This window comes from Pyrgilauda ruficollis, unplaced genomic scaffold (genome assembly GCF_017590135.1).
Source record: "Pyrgilauda ruficollis isolate IOZ18807 unplaced genomic scaffold, ASM1759013v1 scaffold50, whole genome shotgun sequence".
NCBI classification, from domain to species: Eukaryota; Metazoa; Chordata; class Aves; order Passeriformes; family Passeridae; genus Pyrgilauda; species Pyrgilauda ruficollis.
Genome location: NW_024526600.1, coordinates 7,728,578 through 7,753,442, shown reverse-complemented (window position 1 = coordinate 7,753,442; position 24,865 = coordinate 7,728,578). Strand labels below are relative to the sequence as shown.

Genomic DNA, 24,865 nt, shown 5'->3' with positions numbered 1-24,865 from the left:
GAGGCGAGGTTCTTGATCAGAGAGATGAATAATCCAGTACTGCAAGTCATTCTGCTTATTTACAGCATTAAATTGGAAAATATTATTTAACACCTCTTTAATAATATTTAAATCTTGCTTTAATCATATTTAAATCAAGAAGCATACATTACAACACTGGCTAAGTGTAGTGGCCAAATGCAAATGAAATTTTATATTGAGGAAGAAAAAGGGATGGTTCCTACCTCAAAGCCAGAAAATATTAATATGCACAATTAACTTAAGTTCCAGTTCATTTTTTTTCTTCTTCCCTGTGGAGCTCTGTGTATTAAAAAGCATAGTTTGTGTTATGACAGGGCTAGATGTAGCCAGTGGCACTGTAATCTCTCAGCCTTCCCAGGAACTCTGAAACAGGGGAATATCAGCATTCCCGTTCTCAGCAGAAGTGACAAAGTAGGCACGTTGTTACATGCTCACAGAAGATATGATAAGAGGGAAATAATTTTCTACTGGATCTAGTATGAATTTATCACAAAGACACCCCTCTAACAAGAGCAAAAAAATGCAGGTAAAGTTGAAGGACATGTTAAATATGAAAAGGTCAGAAATTTTATTAATGTCTAAGGGAGTCAAGAAAAAGGCAGAAAACAGTAGTCTTAGCTACTAATAAACACACTAGGTAGAAAAATGGAATAACTTTTGCAGTCCATTTTGCATATCCCTTTCTAGCTATCATTTGCATTTAATAAAGAAAGGTTTTGTTCTGATAAACAATATAAGAATGGAATGTCTCCATCAAATACAACCACTCAATCCCTCAAATTCAGCTGGTTATATCAGTTTCTTAATTTCTTGAAGCTCTAAAGAATTATGCAGTATTCTAAACTTTTACAAGTATTACTGCTATTTTTTTAAGGTTTCTTGTTGACATTTTAAAAATTGTCAGTACATCATTGGTGAGGACATTAGGGGAGCAGCCTGCTTTTAATTCTCAAGGTTCCCTGGAAGAAATGTAAACTTCAGAAATCAAATAGCTGCCCAATAAACTGTAAGCACTCCAGAAAATGGGGCAGTTTCCAACAATTTCGTAAGGAAAACAAATTAATGATGATGAGCATGGAACATAAAGATCCATCTTTCCGTGCATTTCCAGAACAAGAACACAGAGGCTACATTGTGCCAATTATGCAAGAAATTTACATTTATACTCTTGTAAAATACAGATTACTCACAGAGAACTATCAAAAGATCAAGTCCTCTCTGTGAAAAACATTCTTCTGATAAAGACTACCAAGTTATAAAGAAATAAAGTGGAGAAGGAGAGTTATCCAGAGGTCTCAATAAGTTACAAAAAAGGAATCATACATTAATTTCAAAGTACAATAAAGCAATTCAATAATTTCTCTGCTTCAAAGTACCTTTTCCCATATGACCTTCATTTCTCCAGGGAATTGCTGTAAAACATTCAGAACTTCAGGAAATATTGTCTCTAAAAATGAAAATCTTGGGTCAGTAACAAAATTTCATCATGAGCCAGTTGTACAGATTTGTAGTTTCTTATTTACGAGTGCACTGGTACATTTTTGTGTAGTTGTCTTACAAGAAGTCATTTTTTTTCTGCAGTCTTTCAGCCAAAAATGCAGTGAACAAAAATCTGACGTAGGACATAATTAGAGAGCTGATTTGACCTGGGAGAACAAAAATTCCTCGACATTCAGTCCAGAATTCTCTGAGTTCTGTCACAGCAAAGAGAAAGGGTTTTCCACTGTTTGAATAGTTGTGTGATATAACCAGGCAGAGAATATGATGATCCTGAAATAATTGCCTTGTTGAGGCTTGGTAGTTGAAATACCTGATTTTGGGTAGATTATGAATCATTCTGAAATCTATGCCTTGGATAATGAATCTTTACAGCAACACACAGAAGATCAGTTAAATGTTTGCCCTTGGAAATCTGAGACATACTCATAAAAGCATTTCTTCATAGACCTTCTTTGGGGTCTTGAAATACTAAACATTGCAAATTATCTCTGTTGATACAGGGTGTCTGCCCTATTCTGCACTCTGTCCATTGTATTCTATGATCCCTTGATATCATCCACAAACATTACTTCTAAAGGAAAAAATCTCTCATGTGCCATAGTGTCTTTCCCTTGAAAAACTGAACTTATTTATATAATCTCATTGCTCATTGCAATTAATTTTTCTTTTATAGTTTAAACTATTACTCAGACACTGACCAAAGCTTGCACCATTTGCAAGATTCCAGGGCATCATAATCTCTTTACTTCTCATTAAAAGTGTTTTGTGTTTGAGGCAGATGAAGGAGTGGGGCCTTGTTAGAGCTTTGTAATGACACCGAGTCCTTCTGTAGGAATTCCCTCATGGGAAAGGGAACACAGCACACAGTGGATATAAACCTCACCAGCTGCACTCCAGGTTGTGCAGCTGAACTGGAAAATACTTACTCCTCCCCTTTCCATCCTAACCCAGAAAGTTAATCATCAAAAATTAATGCTCCCTAAGACCTGTATTAGGCATACCAAGCTGTGCACGTATCAGCAACTGTATTAAGTTGTTATTTGTTCTCCCACGTGGCCCAAGCACACCAGCTGGATTACATGTCCTTTTACACACAAGGTAACATATAATTAGCTAAGGAAGCCTGTCTGTAGAGAAGGGATTTTAATGGAATGTACCCAAGCAGTAACCCAAGGCACTGCAGTGAAATCTCTAAAGACAGAAAGCAGAGAATATCTTTAGAATTGGGATTTGGAGGAGATGGCTGATATTTCTTTTCTTTCTTGTCTCTTGATGAAATTTAAAGCCAAAACCCTTTGCCAAAATACTTGATTTTGTTGGGAGATTCAATTTGCAGCTCACAGGAAGTTTTCACATAAAAAATCAACCCACTTCCATAGGACAGTGAGTGGACAGGATATGTAGGATGTCAGATATTACTTTTCCTTCATCCAAGTATTATTTAGAGTTAAATTAATAAATAGAAGTGAGAAAATAGCTGAGCAGTAGAGGCAAGGGGGAAATTAGTTTTCCAATGAGATTTGAAAAAGAGATGAAGAGCTGATGAGGCAGAGAGATAGAGGAAAGTACCAGATTTAAAGAAGTAGAAAGAAGCAGGACCTTGTTAATTTTTCTATCAGTCTACAGCTGTCTTCACTTAATTTATACAAGAAATGATGTTCAGTCTTAAAATCTATTATTAAACCAAAGACTGCTATTTCTTTGAATAATCATTAATATGAATTAAAATGAGACATCCTGAATTTGAGTGACAGACCTTTAGGTAAATTACATTATAGGAATAATGAGAAATTTTAAGATGCTCAGTACATAATGTTTTGAATGACAGAATTATTTTTATAAGAATTAATATGGAAAATTATAAACACCATGAGACTCATCCCAGTTTAGAGGGCACCAGATGTTCCTCTGTGTCTTCTCCAGCTAAGGAGATATTGCATTATGATCTTCTCACATCAATTAACCTGACCCTGCTTGAGTATGGGCTGGAATCAGCCTCAGTGAACAGGAGCCACACGTGTTCCCATCAGATAAAATAAGGACATTGCTCCTAAGAAGCCACCTCATGTAGATCGCATTCAGTCCTCAGAATTTCTGGGTGGAATTTTGGAAACGTGCAATAAAATCAGTCATTTCTCTTGTAAATTTCTCTGCCTTTCTGTGAGGTCTGCATGGCATGTGTGAAGTTCAGTGACCCTCAGCCTCCCTACTACTTGAAGAGCCAAACCTCTCCATTCTCTCCACCTCTTTAGCCACCACCTTGCACAATGTTTAATTAAGTTAGAAGGAGCACATTCTTCCAGACATGGCTGTTGCAACTCCCCCATTTCCTTTAAGCACCAGCTGTTACTTTTATGGTTCAGATTTTTTATTTTATGGTAGATTTTTATACCCTGAAGAACCATGTCTGCAGCAGCTCCCAGTGGCATGAGGCTGAAGGGAGCCTGGGGGCTGTGTGACATTATCCATGGCCACAGGGGTTTGTTTGGTACTGGTGTGGCTGGGTTCTTGGCATGTGCTGGTTCTTTCTTCTGGGCATGTTCCTTTATTGTTGCTATCCCTGTTGCTAAATTTTAAAGTTAGCATCAGTGATAGGATTGGGGAACAGGTACAGACTGACAATAGTAGGGATAAACATCTGAGCACTTCAGCTATCTGGCCATTTATTGAGTATACACAGTATAAAAAAACCTGTTTGCTTCAAAGGACCAACTGGGGAATTTTTAACTTTATTATAATAATTTTTTTTTAAGAAACAGTTTTAGTCTGTAATATTTTTTAAGTTATTCAAATGATTTAAGGCATAAGTAGCAATCTGCTGCCTACAAGTAAAATGTTTCTGATATGACTGGAATCAAGAAACGTAGGACTCATGCAATAATACATTTGCATTACATTTTCAACAATTCTCATCAAAACAAGAGTGCTGAGTATTTGGGATGTACAAGAGCTTTTGGACAGTAGTTTTAGGCAGCTCTTAGTGTTTGTTCATAGCATGTCACAGGGAGGCACCAGGGCTCTGAGCAGCACCTCAGGCATTCTCAGCCCTTTGTAGCTACTGGGAAACGAACCGTGTCTGCTGAATGTTTTTAAAAAATAATCACTACAAATGTGCTTTGGGATATAATCATTAAAATGAAATCTCCTAGCTTATTTTAGCATAGTAAGTGGTGTTAAACAAGCTTCTCAGTTTTTCTGTTCTGCTGTTATTAACCCAGTTTCCCAAGGGAAAAAATGTAAAAACCTCAGATTCTAAAAAGAAAAAAAAAATAGGTCTCAGAACTGTTGAAAATGAGAGTGACTAATTACCAGACTCTCTGACCAGATATAATTTTTGCCTTGCAGGAAAGAACCTAACGATCTTGCAGCAGCCATTATTAATGACACCGATGTAATTACTATTAGGAGAAAAAGAAATCTGGCATCTAAATATCAATTACATGCAGCAAAGGGTTTTTCAAAGAAGTTCTAGGCTAGACCTCTATTAGATGCCTGGTTTGGCTTGTCTGCTAATCATTGCTGTCAATTATTTAGAAACAGCTTTTGAACTTTTGTATTTAATAATGAAGTAGCCTATAGAGGTATTGCTGTTGTTCCTGTTGAACCAAAAACTCTCAATGAGAAGTATAATGCTGTTTAAGCAAGTCTGGTGGATTTGATATTATAAAAACCGCCCATATTTAAGTCTCTGCTGATCTTGTGTTCTTGCCTGCAGCCAATACCATTTTCTCCAAGGAAAATTACATGTACAGTTCTTATTCCAGTAACTGCTAGAAGAGCTACACAAATACAGAAAAAGTGTATTAATGGTTTTGTATAAGTGGTTTTCAAAGGCTTTCAATGCCACAGGAATAAGCATAGGAGGTATGCAAACTATTACAAGACGACAAACACAACTAGTTCCATACCTCTAAGAAAGCTAAATCCGTTGATGACAAAGACTGGTTGCTAATAAAAGGAATTATTAAATTTTTTTTCTATCCACTAAAGCATTTGAACCTCGGTAAAAATAGTTTTCAGAATTGTGCACTGACACAGCAAGAATAATAATAATAATGTTAACCTCAGGAATCAGTGTTAATCTTAAGTATGTGTTTAGGTGGGGTCAAAAATCAGAAGCAGCTGTTTTATAGAGCAGAAAGTTTCAGCTAAGGCAACATTTAGAGGATTTTGCTGAACATACTGTAAAAAAGAAATGTTTTCTTGTCAGAGATAATGTATCAGTTGCACAAAAGGAAGTGGTAAGGAGTATAACATGTTTAATCCTGAATTAACAAAATAGAGAATGTACTCCCAAGGCATTTTATTTTTGTTGTTTCTGTTATTATTAACTGCCTGCAGTGTGTTCACCTTTGAGTTTAGGTGCAGTAAGGTTTAGTTGCATATGGTAATAAGAGCTGGAGTTCCCTCACATACCTTAACAAAAATTCAGGAGTCAAACTTTGGGTTTGAAAGTTTTACAGATTTAAAAACAAAAAAAAAAAAAAAAAGGCAAGTTTTGTGAGCAATGACCTAAATATAGCGAGCATACCTGCCAAAAGGTGTTCATCTAAATTAAAATTATTTCCTTTTTTAAAAATTAAATACGATATCTATGTCTCCAGATCTCTAAAACCAGTTACAGTGTTTCCTTTAGACCCTCTTAAAATACAAAGTAGCTTTAAAATTCAAAAAAATCGTCTGTGAGCCCAAACTCTTAAAACTGAAGCTAGCACAGTGATTTTTGTAATACACAGATGACTTACTGTTCATAAATTGTTGATTTGCAGACATAAAGGTGGATTCACAGATTAAATCAAGATACACACCTTGAGACATGAGTTTATATCTTTGTCTAAATGAAGGAGTGTTCAGATATTGTTTCATTTACAGTTTATTCCTGCAATATTCAATGCATTCTAGAGATACCTGCATACAAATGTATGCATCATTTTGGAGAGCAAAACCAAAAAAAAGGGATTTTTTCCTCTCTCACTCTTTTTTCTAAGACTGCATTTCAGTTGTACTTTAAGCACAGAAAAGGACAGGATATTAGTTTTCCTCTTTGAATGGTCTCTTTTTTACATTAAATGAAGCCACTGACTGTGTAATATTAGCAACCCCTTTTTTATTAAGTAACAGTGTCTCCAGAGCAGTCATTCTGGGAGAAGGGAGAAATATCCAAAGGGAAAGAGGAAGCGCCTTTAGGGAGAACCCTTCCACCTTAATGCACTAAACCACTACTTTCCTGTTTAATATCAATATAATCACTTCACTATGTGTTAAACAAAAGCTGTGTGTTTGGCGTGGGGATGTGGTTGTTGGAATCAAAATGAACATTAGAGCAGCTTTTAATTTAAATTAATAATTGCATCAGCCAACTTGAATTCATAAAAATTGTACCTCGTTCAATTAGTTTTGTTAGGTTTGTACCTGAATAAACCCCCAAATGTTTATTTGGTTGATTGAAACAAGCAAAATCTTACCATTCTCTCTTTTTATTTTGAGTTTTTTAATGTGTTTTTATTAATAGTTTCAAAGTGCCCTTTCTCGATGTGCTTGTTGGGATGGCTGAGTTAACAACCTATTATTATGTACTCCTTACCGAGCTGTTAATAGCTTTAGAGTCTTTTGCAGGAATTCACCTGCTGCTCATAAACACATTTATGTTGCTCTAGGAACTTCACCAGGTTGATGCATCTTGTATTTGCAATGACCTTGTTCAAACTATCTGGTTTTCATGCACATACAAGTATTTATGTTATATTAACAAAAGTCTTTGGTGGCTGGAGCAGCTCTTTTTGAAAAGGTATTGACATCTGTGTGTGAATTTTCTTAACATTTTTTCTTGTTGTTTGGACCACCACCACCAGAAATGATATTTCTGCTCAAGTTAGCTACATCAGAAATGAGCACTTCCCAAAAAAATTGAGCAGCAACTTGCTGTGTCAGTTTTGAAAGTGCAAAATCAGCTTTTTGATTTACTTGCTGGTTTGTTTACTTTGCCCTTGAAATTCATGTTCAATTAATTGGAAAAAAAGATTGCTGTTTTTGCTTTACACCCCATTAACTCACCGAGGTGTTTGAAGAAAACATCAACTTAAGGAATATGCTGTATTTATTGTTGATGTATTGCCAAGTTCTGCACTACAGTCATGACACCAGAGGTGAATTCAGCCCTTCTGAACTAGCATTACAAGATGGATGTTTGCTGTTTGCCTGCATTGAGACACAAAAAGATTTTTGCATGTGCTCATAAATACACCAAAAAATGTGATATTTCAGTGACTTCAATAGCTATTGTATGTTTATATCAGAAGAGGCTTGCATAATGAAAAACAATACACAATCTCTGTATAGAGATCAGCAGGTTCCCTCTTGCCTCTGATTTATTATTTGTATTGCACTGATTAAAGTCAAACATTAGTTAGTGTCAGACTTTGTGTTTTAGAGGCAAAATTCTTCCTCCAAAATTGATTTTTGTTGGATGGTTGGAATCTATCTTAGTATTGTCAACATTTTTCTATGCCTATAAATCCTGATTTTCTTTGAAAAGGGAAGTATTTGTCCCAAAGACATGTGACATGTATTCACAGTTAGCATATGAAAGACTTGTTACCATTTAACATTCATATGGTCTGAAATGAATCTTAATGACTTCAGTCATTTTTTTTCCAGAATAGAAAATCTGAATAGCAATCTGAATAAATTCAATCTATAAAAGTAGATATTTTGCTTACTTAAATAAAAGTGATAGCTTTATTAACACCACTGAATTTGTTTTCAAGCTGTTGTATATCAATAAGGATGTTTCTGGATTTGCCAGGCAGGAAACATTCAGCAGCAAATGAAAAGAGAAAATTCTGCATTGGTCTGCTCTTCTAATATTAAAAGTTATTTATGTGGAAGATTCAAACTAAGCTGAAACCAATCTTAAAATAAGCCCAGCAAGTCTAACATCCTAAAAGGCTGCAACACATCTTAGAAAGGAGTTGGAAAGGCATGATTCCACAAGAGGTTTTTAGTGCAGAATGTGGTTTTAGTACAGAATGTGTTTTTTACAAGGGTGTATGTAGAGCTGCAAGCATCCCACAGGAGTTAAAATTTCCCAGCAAGGTGTTACAAACCTGACAAAATATTCAGCACTGAAAGGAAGCTCTAATCGAAATCCTGGACCTATCTGCCTGTGAATATTGTAGGAATTCTGAAATGAATTAAGCCAATTTGTCAGCAGCACTATTAGAGCTGACTCAGTGTAGCTGACTCAGTGCTGTACTATTTTGGATTGGTAGAATAATTTGATTTCACAGCTTTGAACATATGTTGTGGGCTGTTGGGATTTTTGGGGGGAAGGGTTGTTTGGGGGTTTATTTTGCTTATTTTGTAGGGTTTTTTGCTGGGGGGGTTGTTAAAGTACAGCACTGGCTGCTCTGTACTGTAGCAAGTCACCTCACTGTACAAGTCTTCTGAAGAATTGGATGATTGCTCTTGTATTGAAATTCTCCTTCGCTTGTAAGATGCTTCTCTGCATTAAAGTTGCCTTCAAACTTCAGTAGGAAATAGAGTCACCACAGTTTTGAGTTTTGCCATGAAGGGACACAGCAGTCCTGTGTGCAGAGCTGTGATGTTACCCATGCTGGTAGTGCTGGGTGTGAGAAGATTGCCTGCCCCATGGCTCAGCAGCTTGGAGACCTTGGCTGTGACTTTTTTCACATCACACTAGTTGTTCCTTTTTATTATCTTTCTACCAGGGTCTTGCATTTTCAATTTAAATATTTCATTATCCAGTGACCTACTTCCCATCTGTACCTAGAAGTACTGTTTCTGTGATATCCACAGATATTTTGAAATTGGCTGAACTTGTTACTGATACTGATTATTATTCAGTATTTCTTATAGATAAGAAACTAAAGTGTATTCAATAAAATAGTCAGAAAGTGGATTTTTTAAAAATCCCCACAGTATTTTTTAAATGCAGTTTGTATTTAAACTTGTTGCCTAGGGTTGTTTTGGAGGCCACAAGCAAAATTATTGAAGGCATAATTAAGGAAATTCCTGGAAGAAAAGTCCATGAGCTGTAAGACACAATGAAGCAAATTTAGTTAATTCAGAAAGCCACTGATCTGCAGGTTGCTGGGCTCTGGGGGAGTGTTAAGGGTGAGAGTGGGGAGAAGGAACCTGCAGTGGCATCAGGACCTCGTTCAGAATTGTGAACCGTGAACCTCATGCACCAAAGGAAGGACTTGGGAATCAGCCCACTGCCTGTGTATCCAAAATTCTCTGGGCTTGTTTCACAGCAAAGAAAGTCACAGAAGCATTCCAATCTTCAAATTTTCAGGATTGCTTCTGTTTTCTGTTGCACTGTATTTGTCAGCAGGTTTATTATATAATTATGAAGTAAACCTTAGCATTCGGCATGCTAGGAGAAAATGTGCTTTACTGACCTAAGGTGAATTTTGAGTACTACTTGAGTTGAATTTTTTACATGAAAAATTTAGTTTGTGCTTGCAGTAGCTTCCTGCTTCTTTCCAACTGGAAAAGAAACTTAAAATGAGTTAAAAGATAAGAAAAATCTTCGAGGCAGCTGGAGAAGCTGGCACGTTTATATGCAGAGGTTAGAGAGACTTCTTGAGGTCCTGGTGCAGAAGTTTTCACTGGTAAATATTTTTAATTAACAAACAACCATTATCAGAGCAGCTTATTAGTGCCAGAAAGATGGGATTTAATATCTGTGCTCATCTGACAACGCAGGCCATGCTCTCCAGCTGCCTTTGTTATATGCTGGATTGCACTCTGTTCCATCCCTAACCTAAGGGCTGGTTTTATTTCATTTTGTCGGGACAATCAGCTCTCTCCTGTCTGCTGCCTTCACACCTGGCAGTCCCACTTGGCCTAAATGTGAACCACACAGTTTTTGCTCTGCCCTGCCCTCACCTCCCTGTGCTGTTGAGAATTTTAACATTGTTTTAGAGCCTCCCTGTCCTCATCTCTCTCCTCATTTAATTTTCTGCTTTTCATGGTTCACCTCACATCAACTCATTTCTGCCTTTCCAAGTATATAATCCAATTAAAATGCATTTTGTCTGGGGTTTGACCTTTTTGTATTTTCTTTATGCTTGGTTATCTGTTCTTCCTCTTTTCACATTGACAGCTTCACTTTATATATGGAACAAGTGATGAGTTGACTGACAGGCAATCAAAATATAAAATATTGAATGGCCAAACAGGTAAAGGACACTTGAGTGTTTCAGCTCCCCAGACTGTTACATCTCAGATTAATCAGGAGGGAGGCCAAGGAGGGAAGGGACAGGGTTACAACCTGAAGGGACTGATGCCTTTAAGTGCTGCGGATTTCTCCTCTGAAGCAAACATTAGAGCTGTTGGCAATTTTCTGTCTGGCCCTGATTTTTTGCTGCAACAGTTTTCTACTTAGTTTAGATTGGTCCTCAGATCTTTGCAATCACTTTTCTAAATTTCCTTCAAGTTTGTGGTTCAGCAGAAAACCAGAGGTACAAGGGTTTTTAGGAAGAGCATTTTTTAAAGAATCTTAATGGTATCTTTTACTTCTAGTTCTCTTATTGTAGTTTTTCCTACCACTCTGTGTTACATTAAAAATTTACTTAATCCTGTTGATCAGATTGTAATCAGTAATTAATGCTAGAAGCACAGTTTTGAGCATTTAAGTCTTTTCTAAAATCTTCTGCCAGCATTCCTGTTAACTGATGTACTGTAGGTCAAATAGTTTTCTAGGAGAAAATCACACAGGAAATTAGTAAATATAAAGGCATACACTGAGTTCCACAGTGTAGTTAATTTTGTTGCTTTTAGAGTAATTAGTCCTTATCTACAGCAATCTGTGTAAGGTGACAAAGGTGCTATGACTAGAGGCAACAGGCATTCAGAAATTGTATTATGAAAATATTTTATGGTAAAGAAGGAAAATTCTTTTTGAGAATTATTGGGGGGAAATTAGTTGTGAGAGGGATATAGTTTCTATAAATCAGAGGCAGTTTCCATAAATTAAAGCTGTTTTTATTCATTACAGAGAGTAAGTACAAACTCCACAACTTGATGTTATTTGTCTTTAATAGATTCTATTTGAACTGATTAATCAGTTAATGGCTATGCCTAATAATTAATGACTGTGTTATCCGAATGGGTAGCACAGCATTAAAGTTCAGGCTATGGAGTGCCGGCATAGCTGATCCCACGGGAAAAGTAAGGAAGAATTTGGAGATTTCATTGCACAGTGGACTAGAGCTGTGATCAGTCAACACTGCTGTTTTCCAGAATCGTGGTCATTCCTTTAAAATAATGATGCTTCCTCTGTAGGTCACACTGTGTGTGTTCCTCAGACTGATGTACCTAGGAAAGAGGAAAGATGTGACCAAATGGTCTCATAAAAAATTCTTTTTTATTATTGGTGCTTTTATTTAAACATTTATAGTGCCTGAATCATGAAACTCCAAATCTTCTTTACTTTAATGTGGTACTTACTCAGCTTTGACATTATGCTTCAGTGTTCAGGATAAAGACCTGGTCCCTGTGGTATATAGATTCAATCTCTATTAGTTCTTCTTTCACTTAAATAACAGTGCTCTGAGAAGGCCAGGCAGGATTATGTGGCTTAATACAGAATTTTGATGTTGCAGGACAATAGATATAGACTAGAAAATGTGTTTGCAAACAGCTGATAGTAAATTCACTTACTCTCTCTGGATTCTTTCTGCACACACACACACTTGAAAGCTGTGGGTACAATAAGTCTCCTTTAGCTGGCAGAGGGTGGAAATCCCTTTCCCTAGGGTCTGTTTAAGATTTTTGTTACTCGTGGCACTCAATGAGCTGAACACCTCCATTGTCATTCATAAAATAAGCTAGACTAAGAGTATATAGCTCCCATTATATATTCTAAATCATAGCAAATTATATTTGGTTATCTTTTTAAATTGCTAAACTAAGGACTGATACTATTTTTATTAGAGCCATGTCTCTTTCAGACACTCATATATTAATGGTGACAAATGTTGTATGCCTGAAAGTGCCAGGATTTTATCCGTGCTTTACTGGTAAAGTTAATCTTTTAAAGGTTATTTCAGCACTACAAGCAAAATTCGGCATTTCAGCTTTAATTTCTATTGATTTTTTTTCACTAAAGGTTTTGAGATAAATAATCTTTTTCTCACCTATAAAATCAGAGTGTAAACTCTTTGATTGCCATAGGAGTCTAAAGTGATTAAAGGTCATCACATTTTGGTTAGCCTTTATCAATATTTTTCTTATATGTGTCCACAAAGTCTTCATTTCCGTGCTCTTTTCCTCTGTACTGGGGTGGGGATAAAATTAGAGAGCAGTTCATTCACATGTGATAGGTGGCATGTGATAGTTTATTTATTTAATATAGTTATCTATTTATAGTTATCTATCCATTTTAAATCGTTTATGTTATTGGGGAATCCCCTTTCTTTTAAGTATATGAGAAATATATGGTGATAATAATCACAATTAGAACATCTGGGTATTGACTGCTACTCTGCTGCGCTGCAGAAGCAGAAAGCATTTCATTAATATTTATCCTCTGATGGTGCTACTCCATTAAATGAGGTTGTCTAGTCGTAGACCATTAGCACCATTGTGACTTCCACTCAGCCAGTCTGTCTGTCTATAAAGCCAAGTATAAAATCAGGGTAGATACAGATTCAGATAGGCAGAGGTGGCTGCAGGAAATAATTTGATTTTGAAAGGTTTTCCTGTTCATGCACAGAGCAAACTGTCATGATTTTGTGAACACTGTCCCTCATAATCAGATCTGAATCCATTTAGAAGAAGAATCCCACAAACAATAAGAAAAATACAATTTCCTTAGAAACAGAGATAGCATTTTCAAAGTTCATAATATAATTCTGCTTAACTTGGCTAGGTAGTCATAGACTTAGTGTTACATTGTGTAATAACATTGGCATAGCTTGCATTTGGGTTATATTTATGTTTTAATTACAGATTTTCACCAAGATAAATTTGCAGTAGGCTATGGAAGAGGTCTTATGAATTTCCCCATATCAGATTGTGTCTTGTAGTTATATGAGTATATTATATTAGATAGATTCCTTTAACTCATGTTTAACCCCTCAGCCCCTGTGTTCTCAGAGCTGCTTCTTGTGAGTCCTTTGCCATCTTAAGACCACCAAATCTGCTCTGATACTGATGTAAAGCATCAGAGCATTTCTTGTGTTCCTTTTCTTTTTGTGAACACTGAATCATACATAGTGGCCAGCTATATATTACCTTACTTCTTATGTGCCATGGGAGGTACAGCCATATCAGTTAAACTTATGTTTTATTTTGCAGGTTTTGTAGTAGCCCTCTGTAGTTACCAAATACAGAAAAAAAATTAGTTCATGGCCTTTCCCATTGTTTCTGGCCCCTATCACTGGGGATAGATCCTTCTAGCACACAAAATCCTGCTTTCTTTTGATGGAAATAGGGTGCATGATAAGTGGGTTGATACATATCTATATTTTGCCATAACATAAAAGCAGGATCTGGAAAAAGCATGCACTAAATTCCAAGAAGTACATTTAGGTCCCTCAGTTTAAAATTGACTTTTTGAACACAGAATCCCTGCAAAAGTCAGTTCACATGGTCTATAGCAAGAATAATACAAAGCATTCCATACTTCTGTGCAGACTAGAATTGATTTTTTTTTTTTTTTTTGTTCTGAGTCCATCTTCAGCCTTCCTGGGAAACATCGTGGTAGAAGGAGTGGCCAGCCTTGAGAGCTCCATGCATCTTTGTGGAAAGCTCTGGCTTTCCAGGTAGATCACTTGTCAAGAGAATGGAATCATGGCAAAGCATTGACTCTTTGGAGAGTTCTCTGTATTAATCCAGCCCTAAAAGGCTGAATTCTTTTTGCAAAACATTCCAGCCTTGGGAAGTTTCTGGCCATGAATCATTTTGTCTTGAGTTTGAGCAACTTTTTCCTCCAGCTCCTGAAGCTTGTTCTCAAAGCAAGGTGACAGGTTCCCTTTCCAGTATTTCACAGGCAGTAACAAATCTTGCCCCATTTCCCATATGACAGCACTATTACTTCTGAGGTTGTGCACTCCCAGACATCATTTTTCAGTCTGTGGTTTGGATGGCATGAGAGGCTGCAGAAAGAAAGGACAGGGGAGGGCATGGAGAAGGGACCCTTCAGGGCTTCCTTCAGGGAACCCCAGGCAGGTGGTGAGGAACCAACAAGCCAGACAACCCCTGGAGGTGGCCAAAATGACCTTCCAGAAGGGACAGGCAGCAATGGCTGCCCCTCAGGAGGTTGAAGGACCATTTTGTTGATTAAATGTCATCATCACAGCCCTGGTCACTCTCAATGTCTTTGACCAATTACAAATAATGAAATATATTTGCTGCCTGCCTGTCCACACCCCTGGCTATGTAGGCAGTGTATCCCAAAAGTATGTTTTACACAAGCAGTACTTAGTCTGTAATAACAAATAATAGATTGTTTTTTTTCCAAAAGTCTTTTTGGAAACAATTTGGAAAAGAAACAATTTGGAAAAGAAACAATTTGGAAAAGAAACAGTCTTTCTCAGATTCTTTTCCAAAAGTCATTCCCACTTTTTGCTGCTGCTGGCTTTTTTCTGCAGGCTTCAGGGAGTAAATCTTGTCACTGGATCTTGGGGAATCTCCACTGATTTTTTATATTTTTTTTTAAATTCAGTTTCCATCCTCCTCTTAAAGACCCTATTGCTTTTTGCAATTCCATCAGTTTTTTCTGCAATCTCTCCAGCAGGTCAGAAGAAGCAGTACACTGTTAAATGCTAGGACTTGATTTCAAGCAGTAAGTCTAGGGAAAAGAAACAGCTTGCAACTATTACAGTGTACAGTGAAATCCCTTAGGTGCTGGTCTCTTCCTTAGCTTGCAGAGCCTAAATAAAAATTTCCAGAGCATTCCAAAGTACAAAGTCACTGCCCATCTATGGGCCATGACAGAATCATGCTAACACCTGTATAAAACAAACCTTTGCTCTTTACATAATCTGCAGTGAAGATTTCCAAGATCTTTCCATCAGAGGAAGTCATGTAAGCTTAATCAGAAAAAAAAGCACCTATCACTCAAACAAGTAGGCTTTCTGTCAAAAGAAAATAGGTAGTTTCTGAAATGCATTAAAGCATGTCTAAAATCCACTATACCTGTTCAAAGTGAAGTTACAACATTTCAAGTAATCGGGAGAAGTCTTATATTTAAAGAAGTAGTTAGATGGTATATTAATTATAGTCTCCATCCATAAGATTACATGTACATTTTATCCTACTATTTCAATTTAAAGACATGCTCTTCACAGCTTCAAATTTTGGTAACAGACTGTAGAAAAAAATCAATACTTCCTCTTACTGTATCTTCTCAAATTATTCCACTGTTTGAAGCACAAGTTAAATGCAGCTATTTTTAATATTGATCATTGTTGCCTTCCTCCTGCTCCTTCCCTTAACAGAATCATAAAGTTGCTTCTGTGTGTTTGTTTTTTAATCTGGTTTTCTCAGCCATCTCCCTGTATCCCTACTGGGGGAATAGTGATCCTCCTGCTGCCCTGTGCTAATGTGATTTGTTACGCATGGCTGAAGTCGACTCCGAGTGTTTTATAAATACTGTTTGTTTTCTATAAAAAGTGCATGCATACTGCTGAGAAGGGGTTAAAAGTCCAACAGAATCTGACTGAAACTTAATCCTCTCCTGGTTATATCTCTTCTGTGAACTAGATTTCCTTCTGAACAGGCTGGAAGCACCCTTTGAATAACTTACACCTGCTCTAATATCACTGCAAGGTGTAATAAACCTGTATGGTGCCCTGTGGGTGTCACAGTTGGACTGTTAAGCACATGCCAAGGACATTCCTGCTCTGTTGGAGACAAATCCTGCTCCAAGGGAGCAAACCTAGCCTTAAGACAGCACATAAAATATTACAGATTCCTGGTTTATCAAGTAACTAATGACAGGGAATAAATGTTCTTCTTCCAAGTCATCCTCTCATGTAAAAGCATCATCCAAGACCTGCCTAGCAGAGCAGCACTCAGTTAAAGCACAGAAATTGATGTTTCTGGTCTCCATACTGGAGCAGCTGGTTTGCAGTGGTAATCCCCAGAGACATTAATTCTCAGGGATCTCTGTGAGACTCAGGAATTCTCAGCAGCTCCTGGGATCAACTGCCAGGAGATGAACAGGGGACTTTTGCACAGAGTATTTCTGCTTACAGAGTTTCAAAGGGAATTTCATGTATGACTACATTACAGCTACCTGGAAAGAGATTTTGAGCTCACCAGCAGCAAAGCAGCTGAACCATGCTAGAAGTTGATAGGCTTTAAAGAAAAAGTTAATTCCTATTTTCTTTTACCCACAGGTCTACCCACGGATAGCGCCGGCATTTTGGCACTACCTGCGGGTAGAAGTGAGTAGCGGGTATTTGAATACTCCCACCTCTTTATTTTGCAGCTTGGTAGTGTTTCCTGACCTCCTAGTTTGTCCATTGTGCAAAAATAATGAGCTTCCATTGTAGTTGCCATTCTTCTGTGAATGTAGTCTTGTAGTAATTCATGTTGGTTTGTGATTGGGTTGGTTGCTAACCCAAGTCACAAAAACACGTCTGTATGCAGGGTTAAAGACAAAAAAAACCTCAAGTCTAAAAGCCAAGGCCATATCATACATTCTGACTATAGCACAGAACTAATGTACAGAAATCCATACCTGCACCTCCTTTTATAAACACATTTTACATTCATGAGAAGAGTATGGAGCTTCTGTTCTGTTATATCATTTTTGCAAAGGTTGTTCAACTCAACTTGATATCATTTCTTCCCTCTTTTGTCCCTCAGGAGCATGAGCAGCTCAGCTATTCCTCCACAAGGTCCAAGGCTCCAAGTGTTATCATCACAGGTCTCAAGCCAGCCACCAAGTATATATTTCATATCAGAGTCAGGACGGCAGCAGGATACAGCGGCTATAGCCAGAAGTTTGAATTTGAAACTGGAGATGAAAGTAAGTTTCACTGAAGGGGGAAAAAAAAAAAAAGTACAACAGAAGTAGCATCTAATTCTAAACCAATGAGACATTGAGAGGTTGAATGGCTGAACCCATACCATTTGTTTATCACGAAATGACCAGTGCTATGTGATAAAAAAGCCTCAGACTCACAGTTCTGGATTTACAACACATAGAAATGTTAGCCCAATGCTGCAGCTGAGGGAATGTTCTCTTCCGTAAAATTTCCTTGTGGGTCCCTTCCAAGCTAAGATGTTCTAGGATTCTCTGATCCTTTCTTTCCTTACAGAAGTCTTGCCTCTTGACATCTAGAAATGCCCTTAGCCAGGCTTTCCATAAGTCCAGCAGCTTCACGCAAGCTCCCAGTGTTGGACTCTTCACCCTGTACTTGTCAGTGCTCCCAGACTCCACAAATAAAAAACTGAAAACTTTTATATGCATTTCCATCAACCAGTAAACCTACTAAATTGGGCACTAAGAAGCAAGAAGCCTTGCTATTCCTGCAAAAGATGCAAAAAGGGTTCATGTGTGAGGTTCACCTCTGAACGATTTTATATTTGTTATGTGTTGCCCTCTATGTTCAAAGAAACATAGAAAAAGGTATTTACATGTATTGGAGGGGAAATTAGTGTAGTACATACAACACTAAAACACTCATTAATTAAATTACTTTAATTAGCCAATTATGTATACCATGTTTTTCATTAGTGTTTTAGAATTCAAGTTGTTTAAGCTAATGTACAGACTCAAAACTATGTAAGTGCTTCCAAGAGCACCTAGGGATTTGTGTTCCATTTTTATTGCTTCTTAACTTCTATTTCAAAAATCAATCAGGGATAGATTTCCAAGTGCTTAATGCTTAATTGGACTTTTTAAAATTTGCTGGGTACTTAAGCCAATTGGTTTGAATAGGAGTTGAGCACTTGGGTGCTTTCAAGAATTTCAGTAGATCTTTTCTGTATCTTCTGGTGCAATAAATACATGGCTTAATTCATATAAAAAGAAAATAGGATTTAAACCTCTGTGAGATTTCACATTGTGAAAATCTAAATCAGGAAGACTGTGGCTCCAGTGACATTTCCCTCATTGGTATTGAGGGAATCTCCTGGGAGTCACATTCCCCTTACTCCGTCCTGGTCCCATCTCTCCTTCTCAGTGCACTGATACAGCTGGCCCTTGGGCTGCATGGTAAACTTAATTTTAACATCCTTTTTGAGTATAACATCAAAGCTGAACATGACACTGAAATAAACTGGAAAAATAAATCTGTTTATGATGCCATAAACAGACCTAACACAGTTTATCTCTCAATAATTCTGATTTCTTTTACTTCTGTGTCTAAACTAGTACATGGTTTCACATAGCTGAATAAATAGAATACAGCAATGGTTTTGTCAGTATTTCAAGATATTTCAAGATTTGCACAGAGAGATTTGGGACAGGTGTGTTGAGATTTGGGCTGCTTGGTTCTGTCAGTACCCATAAATGCTAATTTGCCCTTGCTAGCCTGCATCTGTCTTAAAAACCAGTCCTACTCCAGCTGTGTAGGAATCTCTCTTCATCATTTACTATTCTGGCAGTGTGAAGCTCAGCTGAAAATTTGCTGATTTTTTAATATTCATTTTTCTCAATTCTTCTGAAAGACAGCAAATAATATCAGGCCAAGGCAGACTATTGCAGCTCCCTCCATCCCTGCTCATTAAACACAAGTTACCTGGTGAAAATTCTGCTTTTGCAATTACTTTTTGTGGACTTTCAATTAGATTTGAATTAACTCAAAAGTAGCGTTTTCATGAGAAGGCTGGGAAGAATAGAGTGTTTTAAAAGTCTGTGTTGTGAACAGAAAATTTATCAACCAACACTCTCATGAAAATAACAAAAAATATTTTAAGTCATGTGTTTGATAAAAAATCCTCCTTAATTGGCCTTAGATTGAACATCTTCCAACTCTCTGCCAATTGAACATGTTACAGTGGAGAAGAATTAATTCCCAGACCAGTTGCAGGTAAACATCTAAGGTTATTCATTTACCCTGCTTGAATGTTGACAGAATTTGTTAATAGATGGTGCTAAAGCAAGCAATCAAAAATTGGGGTTTTTCTTTAATAGCCTAATTATAGAAAGTTAATGATTCATCAGCTGTGAGATGTGTATGTCAGTGTCCTAAAACACACTGTCCTTTGGCAGGACACCGTCCTGCCTTCTCTGATGTACTGGGTGAAACACTACCTGTGTCACTTCAGTTATAAAGTCATAAAGGATAAAATAGATACATCATCACCAGGAGCACTAAAACATTTTGGTGGGATTGCTAAAGGTGGTGCATGAGGGAGAGAGAAGACCAAAACTGCAGTGGTAGTGGAGGAAGTTAGTTATTAATGCTGGTGTGCTTTTTGGGAAGCACCACCCTCGCTTACTGAGCCACGGCCTCGGGAGCTCTGTTGTGAACTCTTCTCCCTGCTGCAAAAACAAACAAGTGCAGCATCCAAAAGAGTGAAATTTGTATTTTCTTTGTGGTAGGAAATGTAGTTACCCAGGAGAGTCAGAAAAATTCTCCTCAAGGAAGCAGGGATGGATGAATGGATGCTGACTGGCATTTCTCCCCCTTTTGAAGCCCAGAGGCTGCACCTGGGAAATGTGAAACCTTTCCAGGCACAGCAACCACCACTTGTGACTTTCTTTCTTGTTGCCATTTTATTCAGTCTCTCTTTCAGCACCTTACAGGCAAAACACTCATAGCAAAGCTGGCAGGTTTTCATACACTCCAGCACACACACAGCTGCCACTGCTGGGGCTTCAAAACGGAGCATAAACCTCACTTGTAGCTCCTGCTTTTATCTGTCAGAATTACCAGCTATATCTGAGTCACCACAGAAACACTCTGGTCCTTCCTAACAGAGAATAAAATGTGTTCTGACAATTAAGAAAAACATTTTTCCTAGGGCACAGTTGCTTTAATCTCTGACTGTTACCCTCTCTGGTTTTTTTTTTTCCCCTTCTCTTCTAACCAGCTGTTTTTGGAATACCTTTTTTGGTTGGTTGGTTTTGTTGGGTTCTTTTTTTAATTAATGATTCAAACTTTTTTTTTTTTTCCCTAAAGAAATTTTTTATTTACATTACCTCAGAGGTCCTTCTGCCCAGAGGAATTTGTAAAATATTAAACAATTTACAGCTTTTAGGCAGTTTTCATGTCAAAGCAGGGCATGTTCTAAAACCAAGGGTATTTTCCTTCTTGGCCTTCCCATCATTAGGAAAAAATAATCTGCAAGTGGAATGGTTGGCTTGTTCTGGAAGGGACCTAAGGGACAAAGTAGCATTTATGCACTGTGTACTTGTGCTTGGGCTGAATACAGTGATAAATGTGAGCACATGATGATGTTTAATCCAAAAGCAATGCAGACTTTGTATACTTTAAATTATTAACAACAAAACCCTAAACATTTCAGAAATGCTAATGCAATACCTGACTAGGAGCTTTATAAAGTTGAAGACTGTGAAGAAATAATTGGCTGAAACTGCAGTCTTGATGGATCAATATCTTTAATTTCTTTACCATAGTCTCAGACGGTGATTTTTGTGTATTGCCAGAAAATTCTGCTGAATTTTCACATTCTTCTCCCTCTTCCTACAGCCACAAAATCTATCCTTAACTTTTTATCCTCAAATCAGGCTATTTTTGGGTTTGTCACCAGATGTGACTCCATTCTTTCCAGAAGTCCAAAGCTCAAGAAAAGGGTCATGAATCATTGATTCCAGTGCAGGTCCACTGCTGGCTTAAGCACATGCCCTGGTTCATGCCATGACAGAGAAGCCATCCCAAGGATTTTTAGAAAATCTATTGCATTACCAATGCAAAATGGTGGCCTTTTGGTTTTTTTTACGATTTTTAATATTTTGACAATAGTAAGTTGAATTCTTTGTTGACACAAAACAAATCAGATGACACATATCTCATATTTAGAAACTTCTTGTTGGATCTCTCCCCACCTCTGTCTTCTCCTACTGTTTATTCAGTATTAGTCAGCACTGGATACCAAAGAATGCCTCATTTAGTCTTTAATTATTTCCTTGCTGTGTTTAATACTTTAGCCATTTGTTCTTCACATTTGATTTTGGTCTATCTGATTGCACCACTGTTTGTGTCCAGAAACCCAAAAAAGACTTCACTTTTCCTCTGCATTTCCTAAACAAGAGCAACATCCTCATTCAAATCTCAAACTGCCTGCACAGGCTTTCCATGTATCCACTGGCCAGGAAGTGGATTTTAAGGGAAAACACTTGGAAGAAAGCTTTTCAGGTGAATAGACACCAAAAAGTTTTACATTCTTATGCTAGTGATGGTCCCTTTTAAGTTCACCTTTTATTGTACTTGTGGGGTGCCCTCGTGGCAGGGAGAAATGATGAATCTGACTCCATGTTCTCAGAAAGCTAATTTATTATTTTATGATACTATATCATACTACAGAGTCCTAAACTATGCTAAAGAATACAGAAAGGATATTTACAGAAGGCTAAAGCGATAATAGTGAAACTCCTGACTCTCTTTTCAGAGTCCGACACAGCTTGGCCCTGATTGGCTGATAAGTCAAAACAATTCACATGAAATGAATGAAACAACCACTTGTTGGTAAACAATGTCCAAACACATTCCAAAGCAGCAAAACACAGGAGAAGCAAATCAGATAATTATTGTTTTCTTTTTTCTCTGAGGCTTCTCAGCTCCTCAGGAGAGGAATCCTGGGCGAAGGGATTTTTCCAGAAAATATGACTGTGACACACCTTTCCTTTGCTTTCTCATTCCCCCTTAGACTGGAGCCCATCAGCTCACCTTATCACAGGAACTGCACAGGAACTACATTTGCATTTATGAAAATGTAAATGTTGCCCTAATGAGGCTTTGTGTTTTTCTTGCCTACTGTTCTTAAGCAGTGTTGTTTACAATGCCTTGTAAATCCCCCTGACAGCCTGTTCCTGACTATTAGAGCTCCAGTGCTCACTGTCCACACTTATCTGTCTTACAGCTGCTCACTGTTATCAGTCTGGCTGTCTTTCTGTCACTTTTTTATCTTTCAGTCTGCTGGAGGGTCTGCTGCCTGATAGATGTCAAATTGAAGTTACCAAGGCATGTAGCTGAGGGACAGAAGTGAGCTGTCATTAGGGCTGCCAGCTCTTTTATACCAAACACACCAGTTTGTAAACTGTTTTGGGGAAATTTGCTCAAAGAAAGAGCTGAGCTGAAAGATTCTCTCTGGTTTTCAGCCTCTTGCACTGTGAATAAAACATCTGCACCATTTCTTCCAGTGTGCCCAGTGAGGAAAAGAGGAAGCCTCAGGGTATTTCCCTTCAGCCCAGAGGGGAGGGAAAGTGCAGCTCCTCCTCCATACATTTGGATGAAGAACCTAGAGAGAAGATGAGACAGGGCATGGATGTAAAAAGTGAATTGTAGGGGCAGAACTGACACCAGGCTGGATGCAGAAGGCATTTCTGGGCATGGTGTTGAGGAAGGAAACTGCAAAGATGCAATTAGAAACCAAGCATCATTTCAAGCCTATAGCATGAGTTAAGCATGAAGAGCAATGGCAGTGAGGAGTTTGTCTGGATAAAAATCTCCTGGGTGCATATATAATCCATGCTGCAGTTTTAAAATCACTTGGACTAATCACATCAGAAGCAGGTAAAATGTACTTGAAGAGTTTTGCCACCCAAACCTTGCAGTGTACTACTGAAACATCTTGGATAAGTCATAAATTCTTCCTTTTCCTTGTCTTAACTACTCATTTTAAGTGTTTTCTGTCCAAATGAACTCACTTAGCAGACAGGTAGACAGAATGAAAAATAGAACCAGACTAAGCAGCCAGCTCAGTTAGAGGGGTGCTAAGGTCCCTTAGCTCTGCTCATGGTTTATGATAAAGTTCAGGTGCCTGGACAGTGCAGAGACAACAAAATATTGATTTTAGCTATAGGAATTCTGGCCATGTTATCCAACACGAGATTCTGGAAAAAAATGCTGTGATTAGATGCAGCATTCTGATATGTACACACAAAGGGATGAAATGAGGTTGCAGGAACTTGCTTGACCTTGAATCCTGCCATAGTTGTTTTTTAAACTGAGTTTTTCTGTCTTGCATAATCAGGAAGTTCTGAGGAGAATCACAGGGTCGTAGACCAATATACACAGAAAAAATAAGGAAGGAAATCCAGGAAGTGACAAAAAATATTCAAGAATGTGCACAACAGAATCAAATAATTCTCTTAGTATTTACAACTTCACCATAAGAGAAAGCTGGAGAAATGAGAAAAGAGCAGAGAGGTTGAGAGACGCATAGAATTTAATTTAGAATGGTAAAATGCTGTAAAAATTCTAGGTATTGAGTGTCCCTGATTACTGTCTTCTCACTGCCTAAATAGTTTTTTGTGGAACCATTTACCTGTATGTGATAAATCTGTGTATAAATATTTCCATGATTTTGCTTTACCAGCCTCTCTGTCAGTTTTTAACAAATTCACATTTTCTAATTATTCTTGTCTGTCGTTTGACATTTTTATCTGACAGGTAAATTAAAGTCATCTGGAAGTTTCAGGCTTGAAAATCCCTTGTAGTGATTTAACTACATGAAAAAAAAATCCTAGTGTCTTCAACTCTGGCCTCTAAAATACAAACAAGAGAAACAGAATTATCACTTTTCAAGTAGGAATAGTCTCAGCTAAAAATCTGTATTGTTTACAGACAGAAAGGACATCAATCAGTCTGAATTTCTCCCCTTCATTAATGTGCATTTGGTTCCTCGTAGAAAAATGTATGTTATTAAATGGGTAGATTGGATTCTCTTTTAGCTAGAACACAAAAAAAAAAGAAAATAGCAGCTCCATCCAGAAATGATCCAGGATACATCTTCATCTTGGTAGCTGCAGGTACTTCTTTGGGCCATGGAATCAGTTCCTGTATTTGCACCAGGAAGGTTCCTTGGTTGCTGCCTTGGCAGTGAATTTCTGTTGAAAAAAAATCACAGTTAATTTGTCTTTTGACAAGTAAATTCTGTTGTTAATTTTGAGCTTGTGTTTTGCTTTCCTCCTACCAAATTCACTATTTTTGCACACATCTTCTTCCTATTAAAAACAAAATGAGAGCTGCAGTTTGTTCTCTCCACTGCAGAGGTGGGCAGGAAAGACTCCTCTGAAAACTTCTCCATGTACAACTTCAAACCATGCCTGACTTTAATAATCTTTGCCACACTTTTTAGCACAACTCCCACTCGTCTGAAAATTGTATGCAGCATTTGCATTGTTTCTTGTGTGGCATGATATTTCTTATGTTACATTTTTTCCAACTAA

General features: G+C 37.5%; 1 protein-coding gene across 3 annotated transcripts in view; it reads left to right on the top strand.

The window, feature by feature from the left end:
- The window catches only part of EPHA6 (EPH receptor A6), a 365,847-nt gene that overhangs the window by 249,844 nt on the left and 91,138 nt on the right, over positions 1-24,865 (top strand). For 2 of the 3 annotated variants that reach the window (XM_041480224.1, XM_041480225.1), the window contains 2 exons: positions 16,896-16,943; positions 17,368-17,530. In XM_041480224.1, the coding sequence (XP_041336158.1) occupies positions 16,896-16,943; positions 17,368-17,530 (211 nt within the window). The remainder of the gene's footprint in view (positions 1-16,895; positions 16,944-17,367; positions 17,531-24,865) is intronic. The other variant, XM_041480226.1, reaches the window with a different exon arrangement.